Source organism: Euphorbia lathyris, chromosome 2 (genome assembly GCF_963576675.1).
Source record: "Euphorbia lathyris chromosome 2, ddEupLath1.1, whole genome shotgun sequence".
Lineage (NCBI taxonomy): Eukaryota > Viridiplantae > Streptophyta > Magnoliopsida > Malpighiales > Euphorbiaceae > Euphorbia > Euphorbia lathyris.
In genome coordinates, this window is record NC_088911.1 from 110,655,207 (window position 1) to 110,676,287 (window position 21,081).

The 21,081-nt window shown below is 34.4% G+C and overlaps 2 protein-coding genes across 13 annotated transcripts; one reads left to right on the forward strand and one right to left on the reverse strand.

Moving 5' to 3' along the window:
* Positions 1-10,915: 10,915 nt before the first annotated feature.
* On the reverse strand, positions 10,916-16,399 carry LOC136219432 (uncharacterized). Of its 12 annotated transcripts, none has more exons than XR_010684154.1 (10): positions 15,080-16,090; positions 14,761-14,918; positions 14,570-14,630; positions 14,354-14,472; positions 12,862-13,000; positions 12,547-12,789; positions 11,939-12,004; positions 11,799-11,842; positions 11,278-11,371; positions 10,916-11,214 (listed from the first exon to the last, which is right to left on the reverse strand). XR_010684154.1 is itself a non-coding variant. In XM_066006829.1 (10 exons), exons 8-10 carry the CDS (start codon positions 11,868-11,870, stop codon positions 10,994-10,996), a joined length of 387 nt encoding a protein of 128 aa, XP_065862901.1. In that variant the 5' UTR covers positions 11,871-12,004; positions 12,547-12,789; positions 12,862-13,000; positions 14,354-14,472; positions 14,570-14,630; positions 14,761-14,918; positions 15,080-15,887; positions 16,106-16,399; the 3' UTR covers positions 10,916-10,993. The 12 variants fall into 12 exon arrangements, 9 of the variants coding, with proteins under 9 accessions (XP_065862901.1, XP_065862902.1, XP_065862903.1 ...); XR_010684153.1 differs by having other exon boundaries at positions 11,278-11,334; positions 15,080-16,089; XM_066006829.1 differs by adding an exon at positions 16,106-16,399 and having other exon boundaries at positions 11,799-12,004; positions 15,080-15,887.
* A 3,080-nt stretch (positions 16,400-19,479) lies between these two features.
* LOC136220963 (probable glutathione S-transferase) lies at positions 19,480-20,266 on the forward strand. Its single transcript, XM_066008829.1, has 2 exons — positions 19,480-19,791; positions 19,867-20,266. The coding sequence occupies exons 1-2, from the start codon at positions 19,480-19,482 to the stop codon at positions 20,233-20,235; spliced, it is 681 nt and encodes a 226-aa protein (XP_065864901.1). The 3' UTR covers positions 20,236-20,266.
* The last annotated feature ends 815 nt before the right edge of the window (positions 20,267-21,081 follow it).

Consider the following 21,081-nt stretch of genomic DNA (forward strand, 5'->3'; position numbering starts at 1 on the left):
TTTCTATTTTTATTTTTATTTTTATTTTTACTTTTCAAATTAAAAGAAAAACAAATCCCATTTTAATCCAAAATTTTTTGTTATCCTTTGTTTTGTATTTTCTTCCTTTTTCGTGTTTATTTTCTTTTGTTTCGTCTTAGGTGTGTCCTTTGTTATTTTTGTTATCTTTTTATGTTTTTATTGTACTTTCTTTTCTCTTTTATATATTTATGATTTCAGTTTACATTTCGTTCTTCTTTCATGTTCGTTTCTCTCAATTTATTCACCATAAATAACGTTCACGCAGGGCGTACCCCCTGGTACGCCCCGCGTGCCTATCTTTTTTCTCGTATAAAAAGTTCAGAAACTCAAACACGCGGGGCGTACCTCATACTGCGCCTCGCGTATTTGGGTCTCTGTCCAAAAAGAGAATAAACGTACTTCCTACGCGGGGCGCCTCCCTTGGCACGCCTCGTGTAGGACCTGACCTACAAGGGTCTTATTTTCATTCCATCTTTATTTTTGTTTTTATTTTCTTTTCTTTTGCGACGTCCTTGGAATAGACGTTATTTTAATAACGCGGAGGGCCGTGCAACCCCGCACTTTCAGTTTGTTTTGCACTAACAAAAACAAAAATAAAAATAAAATAAACAACAAAATAATTAAACTAATTTATCGATTCTTAAAAATTTCCCGACACTAACCCTCCTCGGAAATTATTTAAAGTTCTGTTGTTTGTCCTTAGATGTAAATACCGTCGGAACACAAAGGATCGGTTTTAATAAGAGATTTTAGTCTTAATTTTGAAGTTTGAGAATTTATGTAAAGCCTAGGTGATACTAAACAAAAGCATTGAGTCCTAACCCACATGTCATCTCCATAATGAAAATTAAAAAGGCAATAAAAACGGGATGTTTGAAAATTTAGCGAAGACTCGATAGTACACAATTTAAACCCGAATCTTTGTGAGGTATTTTTGAGCCTAAAAGAGTTCGTACGAGAACTCTAATTCTTTCACAATTTTTCGAGAGCTTTGACTTCACTCGACTCATAGAATTTGCATCCAATTCTGGGTTAAGTACACTTATTTTTGGTAAAAAGGCAATAGATGATAAACTGAACCTACTTAGGCTAATTTTTCTTAATTTATTTTTCTCGTTTTCATTAAACATTAGGAAACCCCTTCGAGCCTATTAACCAACTTTTTTGTTAATACATTTTTAACATTTAACCCTTTTCCCTCTTGTTCAAATACCGACAAAATCAATTTGCACCCGAATTACCCGAAATAAGTCACGGCCTTAGCAAATGAGCACCATAAGCTTTCAAAATATTGTTTTTGTGCCTCTATCAAAACAAATGATACAATAAAAGTAAAAAGGCATTCTCAAGCTCCACCCGAGCAATTTTGAAGTATACCTTGTAAAATTCGCTAAGGCCGAAGCAAAATACGGTGCGATCATAAGTCGGTATTTTGGAACTTGAGTCTCTTTAAACTAACCACTAAAAAGCCACCCACATTACAACCCCCCTCCGGGTTCATTTTTAATGTTGCCTAACCATATTTTAGGAGGAAAAACCCGGATGAAAATACAAATTCAACATGATCTCGAGTAAGTGCAAAGAAGAGTGCTAAAACACCGACCCACCTAAAATTGAGCGTAAGAGCGAAATCCCTTGGTGAGGTACTATCGGGTTCTCAAAAGATAATCAACCCCCATTAATATTGCCTATTAATCTTGATCATGGAGGTTTCAAACAAGTTTCGTACTCAATTGTTTGCGTAGGTACTTACCGAAACCTTTGCATAAAACCGTAACTTTGAAATCACGCACTTGGTAAAACCAACCTTCGGTTTGTTTCTCAATTATCTCAATCCCTTGTCTTTCGATTTCTTTTACTTGAGGACAAGTAAAACTTTAAAGTCCGAGGAGGTTTGATAGGGGCGTTTCGTCCCTATCTTTTAGCGTGATTTACGGTTTAATTTTAGAAGAAATAAATAAGTTTAATTACAAAAATAAAGCGTTTTGATAAAATAAAGAAATAAGAACAAATTTCGTACCTTCAGTTAATTTTACGTGTTTTTGATTAGTTTAGGAAATAAAAACGTCAAGTTAACTCGGCTCTTAAGATTTGTATTTCAGGTACGAGCAAGGAGCAAAAATCTACTCAAATACGCGGGGCGTATCATCCCTTACGCGGGGCGTAAAACATGGTGTCAGCAATAATTGCCTTATCCGCAGACGCCATGTGGAATTGACTCAGCATACGCGGGGCGTATGACACATGTCGGAAATAATTGGCCTAATCCTGAAAGTCAGACTGCACTGTCTCCCCGAGTCAACTCTCCATACGCGAGGCGTACCACCATATACGCGGGGCGTACCAGGCAATTCCTCAATGATAAAATCTCAGAAACTTATTTACGCGGGGCGTACTTCAGCTACGCAAGGCGTGTTTGAGACAACAAGACATAGAATTGGTCCACATGCAGGAGATTTCTGACGGAATGGGCACTTACGCGGGGCGTAGACCACCTTACGCGGGGCGTATCATGGGTTTTCTGCACCAAATAATGTTGCTCCATACTTGTACCTTGTGAAGTTACAATCCCACCCCTAGCTTGATGTATAAATAAGAGTGACTAGCACTCATTTAGATATCTCTGGACACCTTGTACATAGCTACATTTTACTTCTTTTGATAGAATTCTTGTTATTTTAGTTTTAGATTCAGATTTTAGTTAGCAAAACTCTCCCACCTTGAGAGCTTGTTCGTTTATTCCGGCATTCCATCAAAGTTCCGTTCCACCTCCATCCACCAAGCTCGAGAGTTCCACCTCCAAGTCCTAAGAGATGGTCTTGAGTCCGGTTAGCTAGTTCCGAGGGCCGATTCTTCCCTCTTGACTTGCTAATTAGCTTGCACTCTTCCTATGTACTAGACTTGGTTGTATTCTATATTTTTATCCTCCATATTTATAATTCATGATTTGCAATTTCCGTTTCTATATACGTGATGATGTTTATTGCTTGCTTTGATACTTATAATTGACTATTGTGTAGGGGAACGCGATTTCCGACGCCATTCGGGTTATCTTTAGGGATTCATATAGGTGTTGCCTTACCGGAAGTGACAAACCGGAAACCGTAGGAATTGACACACCACGGAACTTACGGGCCCTAGTTTCTGGTCCGCAGCATTAGACACGCCTTGACTAGGAACCACGTCGTCTAAGTACTTCACAGGTTGGTCGAACTACACGTAGTCGTCTTTGCAAGAGTAAATCGTCAGTCGGATATATTCGGAGTTATTGCCTATTATATTTATAACTTATCGTCACCCATATCGCTTCGTAGAGTCTTTGTTACGTAAATCTGTCTCACCCGTAGTTAGGAGTAGTCTGTAGTTGGTCCCCACATCAACCCCAAAGTATTCACTGCTTAGATAACGTATAAAACCGAGTCGTTTAATACTTGCAGTTATAAATCCCGTGGATTCGATACCCGATCTTAACCGGATTATTACTTGATGCGACGGGGTACACTTGCCCCTAAGTAGTCATAACGTCTAGTAGAGTTAAGAGCAATTTATAAAAATCACATCCATAGATATAGAGTCCGCACTCATAATATATATATTTCATCGTAGAAACTCTACCACTAGGCGTCGCGCTATCAAGTACCTTCCTCTATTCATCTACTCAACTCCTACTAAGTGCTATAACCGAACACCTAGATTTCTCTACCGCTGAGTACTTAAAACCGAGTACTCAGCACCACTCTCTCAATTTTACAATTGATAAAAACTTGTTCTTTTTCAGACAAATAACACTTTAGATGATTACAAAATCAAACTAGCTTTTACACAGAGATAGAAATTTGGTGTCAGATCTTTTTCTTGTTTTGATGTGCTTTGTATGTGTTTACCTTTTTTTCTCTTGTATTTGGGCAAAGGATCCAAGAAGTGTACTTGTCCTTTTATAGTTGAAATATGAAGATACAATCATTTGAATTCGGATCCATCCGTTAAATTCAAACGGCTCTTTCTTCCGACATTGTTCTGGTCAGCTTCAGATTTGCAGGCCAATCCTATCGTCTGAATTCTGCAGGCGCCAGGCTTGTCTTCTTCTCGCAGGTTTGTCTTGTAGTGCAGGTTTCGTCATTTTAGCCAGCGGACATTTGACCCATGCATCTCGAATTTAACTCTTTGCGTAATTCCAAGGTTTCTATTATTGGTGCAGACAATTGTCGGATCTTGTCTTTTAGCAAACGGATCATTGGTGCTGTCTTAAAATCATTCAGCATGACTTTGATAGCCATTGTCTTTGATTGTCGCCAATTCCGATACTGAGTTGCCTTTCACTCAGCTTCCACGGTCAGCTTCGTTCTGCAAGATATAGTTCCGAAGAAGACTTCTCTTCTTTTATGTTGAGTTGCTTTTCACTCAGCTTCTGTGATCAGCTTCATTTGTAAGCTTCGGTTCTGAAGAAGACTTTCCTTCTTTCGTACTGAGTTATTCTTTACTCAGTCATGTGCTATGTTGTCATGCTGACTGTGTTCTGTCTTAATTTGATTCCTGTTCTTATAAATATTTTTATACTCAACATTGAACAAACGCATTAGTACAATTAAATCAAAGCACTTAAATTTAATTGTCTTAATCATGAATTAACTTAAATAATTTTGTCAAATCAAAATCATGTTGGAAAGGTGTTTCAACACAAGAGACATAGTTCATAATTCTCAAACGCTATCTCCTCGAGCAAATGGGAACTCAAAGCCATCGTTGATAATATTCAAGTTGTTTAGTCGTTCTTCCATGGAGACTACCTAAAAAAATAATAAACCCTAATTAACCCTCGTAAGGGACACTCTCTCAATAAGAGCAAAAAAAACACATTGAGAGATAATATTAGATATATCTATATATCTATAATAGGTAAACTAAGTTACAAAATTCTCAAAAAATGAAAACCTCTCCTTAGCTCTTCTCCCACCTTATCTCTTCTTCTGTCATTTTTTTATTTCAATTTCAGTGTTACAAACCCTCCATCTTCACTTTTCTCACTCTTCCAGTTATGAATGCCTTTGTATTTATTTCATTTCGGTTTAATAAACCCTATTTTTGCTTCCTTCGATTTTCTTCCATTTATGAATGTAATATGTGCATAAATAACATTATTATCCTTGAGATCTATTTCATCCTTTTTCCCCTTTCGATCTCATGGCTTTATACCCAACCGGATAGTGCTGAGATGGAGGACGTCACTATGACTATCACCGCTTATTCTAACATGCGTCAACACCTCTAATATCTCTCATAAGTTGGTAAAGTTTTCGCTTTTAATGACACAACTTTCTACCCAGCCGACCGATGCTGAGATGGAGGATGACACTGTGACTATCATCGCTTGCCATGTGTCAATACCTCCAAGATCCCCGATCAGTTGGTAAAACTTTCCCTTCCGATCCACCAAATTAGACCTTTAGCCAATCCAGGTTTAGTTATGATGATGATCTCGATTTTACACTATGAAGAGTGTAGTTCAATAATAAATGGGTTATTGGACTTTGAATTTTATGAAAAATATGCTACAACGATATTTTATTAGATATTGCTCTCTATGCTAATATCTTTTTGTTTTGTTTATTTTTTTTAGGAAACATTACAAGCTTGGAATTTCATTAATGGTATACAACTTTTAACCCATTTCACACTTTGGTGTATAATCTTCAATTTGTCTCACTAATATATACGAACTTATAATTGACCTCTCACTTTGGTGTACAACATGTAAAAATGACCGGTCAACCACCGGCCAATCGCGACACCTCATCAATTTACACTTTTTAAAAATTAAATGTAACCCCACCTATTACTAAATTATTTTTATACCCCTTAATCAAAATATTGTTTTCTCTAATTCTCTCTCCTAACATTTATTTCTTTAATTCATTCTCTCTTTTTTTTTCTCTCTCTCTAAAACTAATTTCGAGACAATTTTTTCTCCAAATCTTTTCTAATATTTTTTTCTCTATAGAAGGATGTGTCCCTAATTTCCAAAAAAACCAAATAAGAGCAAAAATTATGGTATTTCTCCCGACTGTCAAGAGATTGAACCATGTCAGAGAGAACGAAGTTTTTTTATAGACCGAACCATCAAAAGGTTGAAAATAGAAATAGAGAAGCATTTATCTTGTAGCACATCATCAGTGAAATTGCACCCACGTCTAGTAACTAAGAGTTAATATTTTTGGAGATAATTATCGTTTTTCAATGAAATGAGCCAGAAATCAAGAACGCCTTTTTCTTCAGCAGCTTTGCCTATTTCGTCCTTTATGCTTCTTTTTGCCCATATCTATTTGATCTATCCGAAAATGTTTATGATTCAAATATTTTTACGTAATATGTAAATTAGGTGATAATTAAACGTAATAAAATGCAAGGAAAAAAAGTTGAAAATTTTGGTAAGATGATGAAGGAGATTATGAAAAATGAGGAAAATGGTGAATGGAGATTTGTGGGAAGAAGAAATTGCATAAGGAAGAAGATGGTATAAAGGTAATTGGTTAAATTTTGACTTTTCAACCGGTCAAACTGTTGACGTGGTCTGTTGACTTCGTGTTGACCGGTTATTTTTACCTGATGTACACTAAAATGAGAGGTTACTTATAAATTCATACATATTAATGAGACAAATTGAATGTTATATAATTTACTGTTCAATTTCACAACAAGTTTGGTTTTGATTACTCATAATAATCCATATATAATCCATATTCACTATTGTTAATTGTTCTTTGCAGTAGACTGTGGATTTTCTCCAATTTGATTGTTTTTTTTAAACAAATTAATCCATTAAATTAACTAATATAGAAATTTAATAAGTTCCCATGATTTTTATGCTGGAAAGTCTTGAATATTGTCTTTTGATTTCCGTCGATATAAAAGTATGATCAACTATGTGTAGTTCTTTTTGTTCCATATATATTATTGATTTGTTTTTTATTCATTTTATGTTGATACTTGAGTTATTTTTGCTCAATTATTGGTGAATTTCGAATTAAATTTATATATAAACATACAGTTTTAAATAATTTTCTTTTGTTTTTTTGTTTGTGAAATATATATTAAATTTGTGTAAGATGCTAGAAGGCTATGTTGACATACCAACATGTCAAACCACAATTTTGCGCTCTTTAAACCCTTCAACATGCTACCACATCATATATTTCACTCTCTAAACATACTGTCACATCAACAATCGATGACGTGTCAAGCCACATATTTTTCACTATTTTTTCCATTACTCTCATATGTAATAAAAGTTGGATGGTTAAATCCTATTAATGAAATTAAATGGAATATGCATCATATTTCTTGGTTTCTAATGATAATTAGACACTCATTCAAATTCTAAAATTTCTATTTCAATTCATACGTTTCCTTGGGTTTCTGATGATAGTTCAACACAAACGTTTAGAGTTGGATTCACGCTTTTGTTGTATCATGAGAGACGGTTGTTGATTGCGGAAAAATCTTCTTCTTCGGTTCATCCAAAGATTTATTATATCGAATTTATTATTATTTTATTATTTACGTTCTTCAATTTAATAAAATTATTATTTTGTTCTTTAATTAATGGTAAATTAAAGTTGCTTTTTTTAAAAATTGGATTATAAAAATTATCATGAAAATTTTGTTCACATAGTCAAAATACTCAAATTTGATAATATTGATAATTATATTGTATAAAAAATGAATATTCAATAATACATGGTTAAATGTATATTATTTTAAAAAAAGTTACAATATACTCTATGAGTATTATATATATTGTGTAATATGGTGATCTACTTAAATTATAAAATTATTTATTATTTTATGAAAATGATAATAAAATTTTATAACTAGTGTATCGTAATAAATACCTAAACCAAAATAAAATACAACTACTAATAAATATGACCTTACACCAAACAACTAATAAAACAAATACCTAAGCTAAAATAAATACAATTACTCATAAATTAACCTTACACCAAACAACTAATAAAACAAAACTAAGACCATTTAAGTAAATTAAATAGATAAAAAAAACTGCTTTAAAAAATAGATAAAATAACGAAAACCTAATAACTATAAGTGGAAATTTCGTGCAATTAACAAATTCAATAGCATCCAAATTCAATATTCCCCTGGGCCTTGAGCCTTCTCTGATTCAATAGCATCCAAATTCCAATTTTAACCAAAAATTTAAAAAAACAAAACAGAAGTTTTCAACTACTAAATCCCTATTAAATTTCAGATAGCCAACAAAAACTAAAAAGGGTTTGAATTCTCCCGTAAATGCGAAAATCCGGCAAATCCAAATTGGTCTTTTTACGTGATTTTGGTATCCATATTCGGCGCAACTTGAAATTTATAAAATTGTGTTATTTTGAATTTCGCATAATTAACGAATTAAAACTTATAATTTTACTCTCGATTCTCATCATTTTTCTTCTCTTCAAGACAATTCATCCACAAATTCGTTTGTTGATCAACAATCATATTATCACTCACAATACAGAAATTCAAGCAAATCACAAACAACAATAATAGATAAATTAAACAAAAATCATAATTTTTTCGGTGTTTAACTATAATTTTTTGAGTTTTCACTTTGATATACTCACGACTAACTTTTACCGTTCGGTTTTGCTTATGGTGTTCTTTAAATAATTCAGTATAACAAAATTAGTTTCAAAACCTTAGCAATAAAAAAACCGAAAATTTAATCCTACAATCTAACAAACGAAACTCATAGACAATAAATACACAATGCTGGTTAACAATTGGATTACCAATGACACTAGGAAGAAATTAAAAAAAAAAAAAAGCAAAAATTACAAACAGTCTCAAAATCCAGTTTGCACAGGGGCTCCGATCATCTCTCACCTTTTTTTGTTGACGATAGCATTCTGTTCTTCCGAGCAATTTCATATGAGAGTTTGGTTTCACAAAGTCTTAGGACCACTATGCTAGGTATCCAACTACCAGAAGTTATGAATTATTTTTAGTGCTAATTTCCAACCAAGTGTTCATAGTGAAATTCAAAATCTCCTAGAGTTTCCAATCCTCTAAACACCGGTAAATATTTTGCGCTCCCTTCCTTGATATGGCGTAGTAAAAAGGGAATCTTGAGTTTTATTCGAGACAGGGTTTGGAAATTGGAACCGTGTGAACATTTAGAATGGGAGGATATGCTTTCGAAAGCTAACAGAGAGTTTATTAAAAAAAAAATTGTTACGGAAACTATCCCTTTATACTGCATGAGTGCTTTTCCTTCTTCGTGTTTCGGTTTGTGAAGGGATTCAACAAATTATGAATTCCTTCTGGTTGGGATGCCTAAACACATTTACTGGACTTCTTGGGAGATATTATCTTCGTAAAGAATATGGTAACCTGGGCTTTCCTCAGCTATGTTCCTTCAACTTAGGTGTTGTTTGATAAAACTGAAAATTAAGTGCTGAAAAAATAAGTACTGAATTTTAAGTGCTAAATACTATAAGTGCTGAAAATATTGAATGATGTAACTTTTATAAAAATATTAGTCGATAATATTTCACTTAAAATAGTAAGTTAAATATTTTGACTTATCAAAATAAGTGATTTTTAACTTAATTAACTAATTTAAGTGGTGGAAAAACAACAATTATCAAACGTACTTAAATAAAATAAGTGTTTAACATTTTAATTTAAGTAATTAAGTGTTTTATCAAACAAGGCCTTAGTCATGCTAGGTAAACATGTGTGGAACCTTATTCAAAAGCACAATGCCCTTGTTAGCAAACTTCTTAAAGCAAAATATCTCCCTAGGGGGGACTTAATCTCGGCTCCTTTGGGTTCCAACTAGAGTCAAATATGGAGAGGCATTTGGCATTCGGTTCAACATTTGTCTAGTGGATATCGTTTGTGTGTTGGTGACAGAAGGTCCATCCGTATACGAGATGATCCTTGGATCTCGTGCGGTACTTTTTATTTTATGTCTAGTCCTACCTCGTACCCTAATATCCATTATGTTGAAGATCTTTGGCTCCGGGTACTACCTATTGGAATAGTGCGCTCCTCATCATCTTTTTAATGTCGAGGATTTTCGAGCAATTATAAAATTGTCCGACTGAGTTAGAAAGATGGAGGATAGACTCTGTTGGCACTATGATATAGAGTCCAATCGGGTTATCATGTAATAGTTAAAAACCAAAGCTTGAGCGGTCCCAACAATTATAGTATCGAGAGCTAGTCACTATCCTGGAGCCTTCACATCCCGCCTAGTGTTAAAATATCCATGCGGAAGCATTGCAACAACCTTTTTCCTTTAAGAGAAATTTTGTTTCTTAAAGGCCTCAATTTTGAGAATATCTCCCCGACCTGTCAAGAGGTGGGAGAGCATGCTTTACACACTTTTGTTGACTACGAATTTTCCTTTGATTTGTTGGACAGCTAGTCGCTTAAATTTATTTGTCCCGCTAGGGGACTCTTTCACAATTTGGTTTGACACTTTAAACCGAAGTCAAGAAAGTCATATGGTTGCAAATTCTTTCACAATTTGGCGTCACTGCACTACAAAAAAAGAGGCTTTTAATGAGAAGAAAAATTATCATTAGAATTATTCTCATTAATTTTTTATATAATAATTAAAAATCTTCTCATTAAATCTTTTATAATGATTCAAAAAACCCTCATTAAAGATTTTATCATGATAAAAAAAAATATTTACATTATATAATAATATTCTGATTATTAATTATAAGAATACAATTCAACAATAGATTATAAAACGAAGTTCCATTTCAATTCACTAAGAAGAAAGAGCCACAACTTGGAGAAACAAAATGTATTACATGATCAGTAATACCATACATCTGATTCAAATTAAAATTTAGTGCCCATATATATAAATTGTGTTTCCCATTTATCTGATTCAAAAAATTCGAAGTCTCATACAAATTCCTGTAGTACAACAATAATATCAAAATTCGATTAAATACATACCACGACCTAAAGGATTCCCTAACTCAACAACCTCTCTACATCCCAAAGCAGCTACAAAAGCAAAGGTAATTACAAAAGGGTTATGAAAGTTAATGTTGAGGTGCAAATGGTATGCTTGGCTCAGTAAAATCCTACTGCTAACCATTTTCCCATTATCTGGATTTGACCTGCTAAATAGGCTTGAATATGCCTTTAGATCTACAAAACAAAAATCAAGTCAAGAAATGCAACGAAATAATAATAAGAAGTGAAAGGCAATACCTGGAGGATATGTGAAAATCCCGCAATATGTTTCTATCCAAGACAGACCCCCACACCCTGCTCCCATGATCAAAACAGTTGTATCAGGACCACTCTAATCATACAGAGTTAATGAAACAGAGTTAATCATACAGAGTTAATGAAACAGAGTGAATGAAAGACTCTAAGCATACCTTCTGTTAGTAGAAAACAAACTGTTACTTAATCTAAAAACTAATAAGGCTATTAAAAGTACTTGGCCTAAAATACTAAGTATATATCTGTTAGAATTGAAATATGTAGTCTGGATCTGAGAAAACTGTTTGAAATTATATGAAACAACTGCATTTCAAATTGGTTTTTCACACTATAACAGGCTTCAATGACTTTAGAACAAAATAATAGCCACAAATACAGAAAACCTCCGAGAATGACTTGAAAACTGTCAAAGAACATACAAATTGCACCAGAAACACACACAAAAACCAAGCCCATGGACCCAATATTTAAGTTGCATAAATAGAGATATAAGTAATGCATACCGGACGTGCTTCTTGTAAAGCAGCTTTGAGATCCTCAAATACAGCTTGTAGACAAATAGCCATTAGACGCATTTACAATTCCCGCTCCCTAAAAGCGCATAAACAGAACTGGCAGAAAGAGATAGAGAGAGAAAGCTTACTAATTGCAAAGTTGTTCTGCTGATATACTCTTCAGGCAGCCATGACAGAGATTCAATTAACAGAACCTGCAGATATAGTAGAATAAACAATAAGCCATTTGACATATGAAATGAGAAACACATTATGATGACACTTGATTAATGGAACTTGCATTATTATGATCATGGTGGAGTTAGCACTACAGCATATACTATTATATGTACAAACAAAAAAAAGCACAAAAGTATATATGCTCACAAAAGGGATCTAAACCAGGAAATTACAAAGAATTAATGGGATCAAATCTAGAAAAGGAGAAAACTCAAAGAAGCAAAAATCTAGTACAGTCGATGAACAGAGATCACTGTTAGAGAGTTAATTTTGATCTAGGTCATGAACAATAACATCGAATGGAACTTTGAATCTCAGAAATCCACTTGACTAAAATCCACTTGAGAATCTTCTTTTCGGGCATCAAGAAAATAGAAGCATTGCTTTCCTACAACCTTCTCCATTTGCCAAGTGTCAGATTCATCTCAAATATATTGCTGAGAGAAGACAGAAACTATGCCGACGGCATGTGCACAGATAATTAATAGACAGAGGATTAAGTAGTTTGAAGGTTTACCTCACTCCTTAAGCTAGACCTCTTGGAATTCTTTGAACTTCTGGAGTTGGTTGAACTTTTGGAGTCGCTATTAGGCGCTGGATCTGGCTGCTGGTTTTGAGATGGATGCTTGCTTTGTTCATGGGAGGAGCTGTTATTTTCCTCTCGCTGATGATTCAACTACAAATTAAGATCATCAACCTTCTGCTCCAAATTGGTTACATCTGCCTCCATACGATTTATTTCATCAATCTCGGTCATAATCTATAGCACAATTGCAAAGTCAACACTTTTATGCATTATCAAGAAAATTATAACTACCGACGTTAAACTAACTTTTTCATCAACTCCAGGAGGAACAAGTCCATCAGATTTGCTAAGTCCCCTTTCCAGAACTGCTCTCTTATCTCTCTCCCTTTGCAGCTCTTCCTGAAGTCTTAGCTCCAATGGCATGCTTTACTTCAGCAATAATAGTCTGCATACAAATTACAAAATGCTACGTAGAGTCAAACACTTGCAGGATTATCAAACATAAACTAACACCATGACCAACACACCAATGCAGATCCATTAACGGGTCAAGGTCATACCTACAAACCAGGTAGACTTAAGACGACTCATGGAATGGAGTTTCTAATAGGAAGATCAACAGAGACAGAGCAAGAAATAAAGTGCAACTCAGTTGCAGTCACAATTAGCTGCAGAATTGAGTTAATGATAATCAAACAATAGCAGTGTTGCTGAGAAAAAAAAAAGAATAGCAGTATTGAGTTATAGATATAACAGTTTCTTCTAAAGGTCATTTAATAAATTACAGAGATGAACGCCTCTCCTAGTTATATTGCTGGCATCTTATCTTATGCAATCAACCAGGTAAGGACACATATAAATGAAGAAAGCAGTGAAAGTAAAAGTTCATAATAGATCACAGTAGACAAACATAAATAATAGGGTTTCTCTATAAGAGCACAAGTCCTGATGGATGTCAATCAAAAATCAAAAGAACCTGTCCTCAAAGCTATGCTCAATGTCAAACTGAAAAAATATTGACCTTGTAACAGAGTATCCTTCTAAGCAATGTGCATTCACAGTAAACAGAGTATCCTTCTAAGCCAATGTGCATTCACAGTAAAGCCTGCTTTGTTGGCATTCATACTGAAAAAATATCCCATTGACCTAGTGTTTCTGAAACAACTCTATTCAAAATGTGTGAAGCAAACATTTGTGAGTAAAACTAAGTTAAACAGCCACTTTATCAATAAGTCAGATGTACCTATGCTACTTTTTCAAGTGAGTTTCAATCTTGTGTTGTCATATTTGATAACACTAACCCCTTATACCTGCAGTTGAAGCTTGGACAAAGTCACCAATTTCTGCAGGAATTTTCCCTTGTATCTTGTTGAAACCAAGATAAAGAATTTGGAGGTTAATGCAATGGGACAAGTTTGCTGGAATTTGAAATAAAATTAATGTCATGACCAGGAACTTTACGCTTGTCTAAGTTGGCCTGTAAACATGCTAGAGAAGTATGAAAACAATCAAAGACTCTTGATTCAATCAGTAAATTATGATCAGGACATACAGTCACTCTAACATTTCGATGATCACCGCATAATCCATAACAATGGAATTTTGCAGCGGCGCGTAACAAGGCATAATCCATAGGGGTGTCAATTTCTGACATTACAATGCGATTTATAAAGATAATTCGACTGACATGACATGAGTTGCACTATTATAATTTTCACAGCATAATCAAACTGCATTTCCAATAAAATTCAAAAACAATATCGATAAAGATAAATTGAATTTGCTTTCACAAACATACCCATGCCAAGTGTAGAAAGTTCAACCTCATTGTGCTGCTAGAAAGAAATTGATGGCACTTTCTCGTATCAACCTAACACTTTCTCCAATGTACTTGTCTATGATGGCACTTGAAACAACCTTCATCAAAAATCAAAACTACATGTCGTAAAGATCCAAATGAAAACAACAGAACATAATCTAGGGAAAAGAATCAATTTAGGAAACTATATCTGACCTTCAAGAAGTTGGCATCTATATTACCAGCAACAGCCCTAGCCAAGAACATCTTCCCAATACTAGAAGGTCCATAAACAAGAACATGATGATTCAAAGAGTGAGAATTTGAGTAGATAAATAACTTTATCCTAATGGGACAGCGGCTAACAAATTTTTATACAATGCAAGAAAAGACAGAGATGTTGATACCTTGGGAGGCTTAATCCCAGCTGTGACGAAAAGTTCAGGATTCATGCGCTATAGCTCAATTGATTCCCTTAATTATCTAATTTGGTCAGATACACCACCAATAGCTGAGTAGCTAATATTTCCAGGATCTTCAGGCCACATGTTATAAACAACTGCATCTACATGTTAGTTCAAGGTACATATTACATCAAGTCGCACTTCATATAGCAATAAATAAGAAATCAAATACACTGTTGACTTTAGAAGAAAAACGAACTACCATTGGCATTTCTTCAATTTGTCATGCTGCCAGAAAAGAATGAAAACTCGGATTACTTACCTCTCGTGGAAGAACCGGCATGATTATGAGTGTCGTCATATCAAGAACCACTCTAGTTCCCGCAGTTAGCTTTGTCCACTTTGCTGCGGCATCCCACCACATAACGGGGGCCACTGCTTGCTTTAACAATCACTGAAACATTATAGAAGTTGCTCACTATATAATTATCGATTGTCTTAAAGGTGCATGAGCCAAACAAAGGAGAATAGTAGAGATTATATATGGAATCAAAGACGGTATAAGCAAGACCTATGCAACTTATCCAATGAAAAACAGTCAAGCCGGACACAAAAGGTCCAACTAAGTTATTCTCAAGAGTCAAGTCCCAACATTTTCAAACAAGAAAATGCAGCCAAACATTACATGTATTTATAAAGGTCCAGCTTAGAAGAAATGTGAAAACTTCTGTTAAAGGGAAACATAAGAATGGAAAGGAACTTATAGCGTTCGTTATCAAGAGGTCTCAGAACTTCTCCAATGATCTGACCAACACTTTGAAGAGATTTCAAGTCATCCTCTGTTTTGTTGAATTCTTTTTTTTGCAGATCTCAGGTTCTCCCTCACTGTACGAACACAATTACAACTCAGTATCCCCAACCGAGTCACGGCCAATTAACAAAGGCCCAATTTGCCCAATTAGAATCCTTTATGCAATTCTATACATAAAATCAAGTTTCATAGCACATTATAGGGTTCCAAAAATTATATTGTTGAAGTGGAAGGACTAGCCATTGATTATAGTAATAAACAAAAAGAGGAATGAAGACAACAGGAGGGCAGTCGCGATAGTGTCATTAGTGGTTGCACCCTGTATCCAAAATGAGTGGAAAAGCCACCGTTAATTACAGCACATCCAAACCTAGATGTGATTCTCAATTATTTAGGGTGAGAAAGTGAACGACAAGCTCGCCAGAGAGAGAGAAATCTATTAGATTAAAAAAGAACTTACAACCAACAATCTTATCAGAGACGACGGGAAACTAAAAAGGACCTAAATTAAAAACTCAGGCAAAGGAAGAAGATAACCTCAAAGTCGAACAGGAAGGTCGAACAGAAGCCAGTCGAACAGAAGACGGGAAACAATGGAAGGGGGCGCTCTTCTTTGAGGCAAGTCGCATACTTACTGATGGTGATGTTGAGGATTTAGGTTTCAGTAAGAGGAGTGTAGAGGAGATTTTCAACTCGATTGCACTTCGGCAGTGATGTGAGAAATTTGGGAATACGGAATAAAATTGGCTTAGGGAGTTTGTCTCGTGTTTTGGTAAAAACGATAGAGGGAACCCTAAAAACGATGGAGGGAAGGCTAAAAATTAGGGGGGAAGACATGGCGCTAACTTAGAATATTTGGGGAAAATTTTTCAAAGAAACTGTGAAGGTAAAAAAATGTTATTAATATTATAGTAAACATATATAATGAGAATAATGAATAGTAAAATTTAATGAATTTGTAAAAACAGAATATTAATGAGAATAAAATTTAATAAATAAGTTCTTTTAATATTAAAATTAAAACATATAATTTATCCTCATTGAAATTATTGAGATTATATTGTTAATGAGAATATTTTGATATTCTCATCATTTTTTTCTCATTAATGCCCAGTTTTTTTGTAGTGCTGGAACGATGTTGTTTGGAAAAATCAATTAATGCCAGCAAATGTTTCAATTAGTCTCTTTATTGGCATTCTCACTGAGTACCATGAGGCTCAAGCAAAGATGTTTCATTCCTTTCGAGCTTGCCCTTCAAATCCGTCAGTGAACCGTTAGCCCAAGCCTCATGTTGCGTTCTTTAAAGTTTATATTGATGCACTTTTTGCAAACTTGTGTGCGAGTGTGTGTGGTTTTGTGGTTCAAGACTCTTCTAGTCAAGTTGTTGGAAGTGGCTCCAAGCTCATTCCTGGGATCCTTAACGTTAAAATTGTAGAAGTCCTTTCCATTAAAGAGGTCCTTTCTTGGTTGGCCTTTAACCAATGCTATAATGTCATGGTGGAATCTGACACCACGCTTGCTATTGAACCGCTCAGTACGTCAGTGACTTGTTTACTAGTTTTGGTTGCATTGTTCATAGTTGTTTGGTCATCTTTAACTGCAATGAAGGATGCAGGTTTTATCTTTGCTCCCAAATAAGCAAACCATATTGCTCATATCATAGCTCGGGCGGCTCAGTTGAATGTTAGTCATTCTTAGTGGCCTCAAGGTCCTCCATTAGGGGTGGCAACGGGGCGGGGCGGGGGCGGTTTTGCATTCCCCATTACGCCCCCAATATTTTCGGGGGCGGTTTCGGGGAATCCCCAAAACAATATTCGGGGATTTTTTGGCACCCACACCCGCCCGCACGGGTTTCGGGGAATCCCCAATCCCCAAATAAAATTTAAAAAATTTCCCAAATTTAAAATTCACTACGTGTTACTGGTATAAAATATCAGTTTAGAACAACAATAAAACGAAATTATAAAATATAACTTTAGATTAACAATAAAATAAAATTAAAGTACTGATATAATAAAAAAACTTAGCATTCAGTATCAGTACTAATATAATAAAGAAACTCAGCATTCAGGGTGTTCGCTATGGTTACTTTGTTTTTTACAAAGTACCGTTACTTTGTGTGGTTTTCACCTTTGGATTAATTTTATGCTATATCATCCAATGGTGAAAACCATACCAAGTAACGGTACTTTGTAAAAAACAAAGTAACCATAGCGGGCACCCAACATTCAGTACTGATATATCTAAATAAATGTGATATACCAAGAGTAGCAATAATCCAAAATTGATATACCAAGAGCACCATAGCGGGCACCCAGCATTCAGTACTGATATGTAGTATTAGTTAACTTATCATAATGTTGATTATTTTTTAATCACATTTAAATACTAATTATCTTAGATATATATAATATTTTATTTTATTTTGCGGGGATTTTACGGCCGGTTTTTCGGGGGCGGTTTGCGGATCCCTGCGGTTCGGGGATAGTAATACCCACCCCTGCCCAATTTTAATGTTCGGGGCTAAAATTTCCCCCGCCCTCAGCCCCGCACCCAAAATTTTCGGTTTTTCCCCGACCCTATCGGTTCGGATCCCACGGTTTTCGGTTTTTCCCCGCTCCATTGCCACCCCTATCTTCCATTTTGTTGGTTCCTTGTTGGCTACTGATGTAATTCTTTCTTTGATTTAATGAATTTCTCTTTTCTAAAAAAAACTTAAAAATCAAAATTGAGGGGGAAAGTAATGTAAGAAATTAATTCAATTAAAAAAATTCCCAATGAAAATATGAATCCTAATTTCAGTTTTAACACGATAAAATAATAATAACAATAATAATAATAATAAACTATAGATAAATAAAATTTGAAAATACTAAAGGTCGACTGTAATATTAAATTGATGTGAACCAGTATGGTGTCTCGAAAATTCGATAAATAGATTTGATGCCAAAAAGAAAAGCTGACGAAGGTGAGATAGAAAAAAAACTTTTGTAAAAAAAAAGTTAGGGTTAATTTAATAAAAAATCATTATCATTTCACGTTTTTGCAGATTGATACTTGTGGGTTTTTTTGCTTCAAAACAAACACTGTGGTCTGCACCGTTAGCAGAATCAAAGCAAATTCTTAACTCTGTTAAAACAGTGACATGGCAAAGAGGCCTTTTTGGAAAAAGAAAATTTGAATTTTCTTCTTCTCTCTCTTTCTTATTTTTTTTTTCATTTTATGGAATTCAAGAACGCTCGAATTCCACCATTATGGAATTTCATCAAAGAAGAAAAAGAAGTTGACTTTTCAAAGAAAATATCTCTGCCACGTCAGCATTTAAACAAAGTTAAGGATTTAACTTGATTCTACTAACGGCGCCAACCTCATAGTTTGTTTTGGGACAAAAAAAAATGATAGGTAATTTGCAAAAACGTGAAACCACAAAGATTTTTTTAAAAATTAAATCGCAAAAAATGTCAAAACTCTTTTTGCAACCAACTGATAGGTAACTGATGGAGAATAAGTAATCAAATATCCGTGTGTTTTATAATGATGTTGAAATTTACTAAACTTGCCAAATTTAATGGTAAAATTGCTCCTACCTGTCAACTTGTATCATTTTAGACGATATGGATAAAATTGCTTCTAAATGATGTTAGGGATAATTTTGCACCATCAATGCAATTAATTGGTACAATTCAATACCCGTTTTGATCGGATTTGTTTTTCAAAAAAAAAGCCCAAAGATATTGCTTAGTCAGTAATGTTCACGTGCATCTAAATCTTAATATGTATGATTCTAATAAATCTAGATTTAAAGGTGAATGACTAAGTGACGTGGATATTACTAATTGATTAGTATATAATAGTGATTGGTGTTGCAATAAAAGATCATAGCAAACTTTGTTAATCTTAAGAAATAAAACATGGGTAAAGAAGTTAAGCTACTTGGAGCATGGTTTAGTCCTTATAGTTACAGAGTGATATGGGCTCTAAAACTAAAGGGCATACCCTTTGAATATGTAGAAGAAGATGTGTTCAACAAGAGTTGTATGCTTTTGCACTATAATCCAGTCCACAAGAAAATCCCAGTGCTCGTCCATGGCGGAAAACCAATCAACGAATCCATGATAATCATCGAGTATTTGGACGAAACATGGCCTCATCACCCCTTGCTGCCCTCTCATCCTTATGAGAGAGCACTTGCCAGGTTTTGGGTCAAATTTATTGAAGTCAAGGTACACTTTCATCTCTTTATGTTACCCCTTTAAACTCTGATTTTTAACTTAAATTGGTAAATTGTATATAATTAGGGTTCATCAATGTGGAAGATATTACCAAGCGGGGGAGAAGAGCAAGAGAAAGCAGTGAAGGGTACCTTGGAAATGCTAAAAACAATAGAAGAAGAAGCCATGGGACTAATTGGAGAGAATAAATATTTTGGAGGAGAAAATATTGGAATTGTTGACATTGCTTTTGGGCCACTTGCTCATTGGCTGGGAATGATAGAGAAAACAGTAGGAATAGAAGTATTTGATCCCCATAAATTCCCCAAATTGCAGGTATGGATTCAAAATTTCAAGCAAGATCCGGTTATCTGTGAAAATCTTCCAGCCGAAGAGGATATGTTTATCTGTTTCAAACGCTATAGGGAAAGGATGTTAGCATCTGCTTCTCCTTGATAACTTCTTTAATTACTACTCTGCATTTTATTTTTAGCAATGTAAAAGTATTACTATATAAATGTGTGCTTTTATACGGGGATTGTAACCGGTAGGGTTTTACGGGTATTCAGCACTATTCGATCTGAAAAATTACATGGGACAGACATAAAATGGATATGGATTATCCGGAGCCCTGTTACCCTACTAGCAACCTTTATAAAATAAATAGATATTCCTATATATTGTTAGATTGACTTCTTAAATTTAGTAAGCGACTTACCAACTTTTTGAACTTGATTATTTCGTACAATTAACTCTTTAAACTTGTCCACTAAAGTATATTTGCTCCCTAAGCTTCATAAATGTCTAAACTTGTTTATTCCGTAACAACTAAAAAAAAACATAATACAAACTATCAATCCTCATCAATTCGATCTTTGAAACGTATAACACTAACTCTTATAATAGGTTGAAAGAGATGAGAAAAGATAAAATTACCTCTCGAATAGATGAAAATGTATTTTTGGAATTTTGGTTTAATAGGTTTTTGTATTTAGTTGTTACGGAAGAAGCAAGTTTAAGGAGTTGGTTAGATACTTGTAAAGTTCAAGGAGTTGGTTAGATATACTTATAAAATTTAGGGAGTTAATATAGTTTTATAGATAAATTCGGAAAGTTTGATGATTGAAATAATAATAAAATTTAAGAAACCAACAAGTTCAGAAAAAAAGCTAGTGATGTATCCTATCATTTTCAAAGATCTTCTACGGTGGATCGGGTGTAATAGAACCAATCAATGAAAAAAAGAAAGTCATGTTACCTCATTAGAATATTATTGATATAAGGAAAAAAAATGAATAATTA

What these genes read in the sequence shown, in the direction of transcription:
- LOC136219432 (XM_066006829.1), bottom strand. Translation starts at nt 11,870, where the DNA reads ATGCGTCTAATGGCTATTTGTCTACAAGCTGTATTTGAGGATCTCAAA. An exon ending in CTTTACAAGAAGCACGTCCG is followed by an intron (nt 11,372 to 11,798) that starts GTATGCATTACT and finishes CTGTATGATTAG; the next exon opens with AGTGGTCCTGATACAACTGT. An exon ending in GATTTTCACATATCCTCCAG is followed by an intron (nt 11,215 to 11,277) that starts GTATTGCCTTTC and finishes TTTGTTTTGTAG; the next exon opens with ATCTAAAGGCATATTCAAGC.
- LOC136220963 (XM_066008829.1), top strand. Translation starts at nt 19,480, where the DNA reads ATGGGTAAAGAAGTTAAGCTACTTGGAGCATGGTTTAGTCCTTATAGT. An exon ending in TCAAATTTATTGAAGTCAAG is followed by an intron (nt 19,792 to 19,866) that starts GTACACTTTCAT and finishes GTATATAATTAG; the next exon opens with GGTTCATCAATGTGGAAGAT.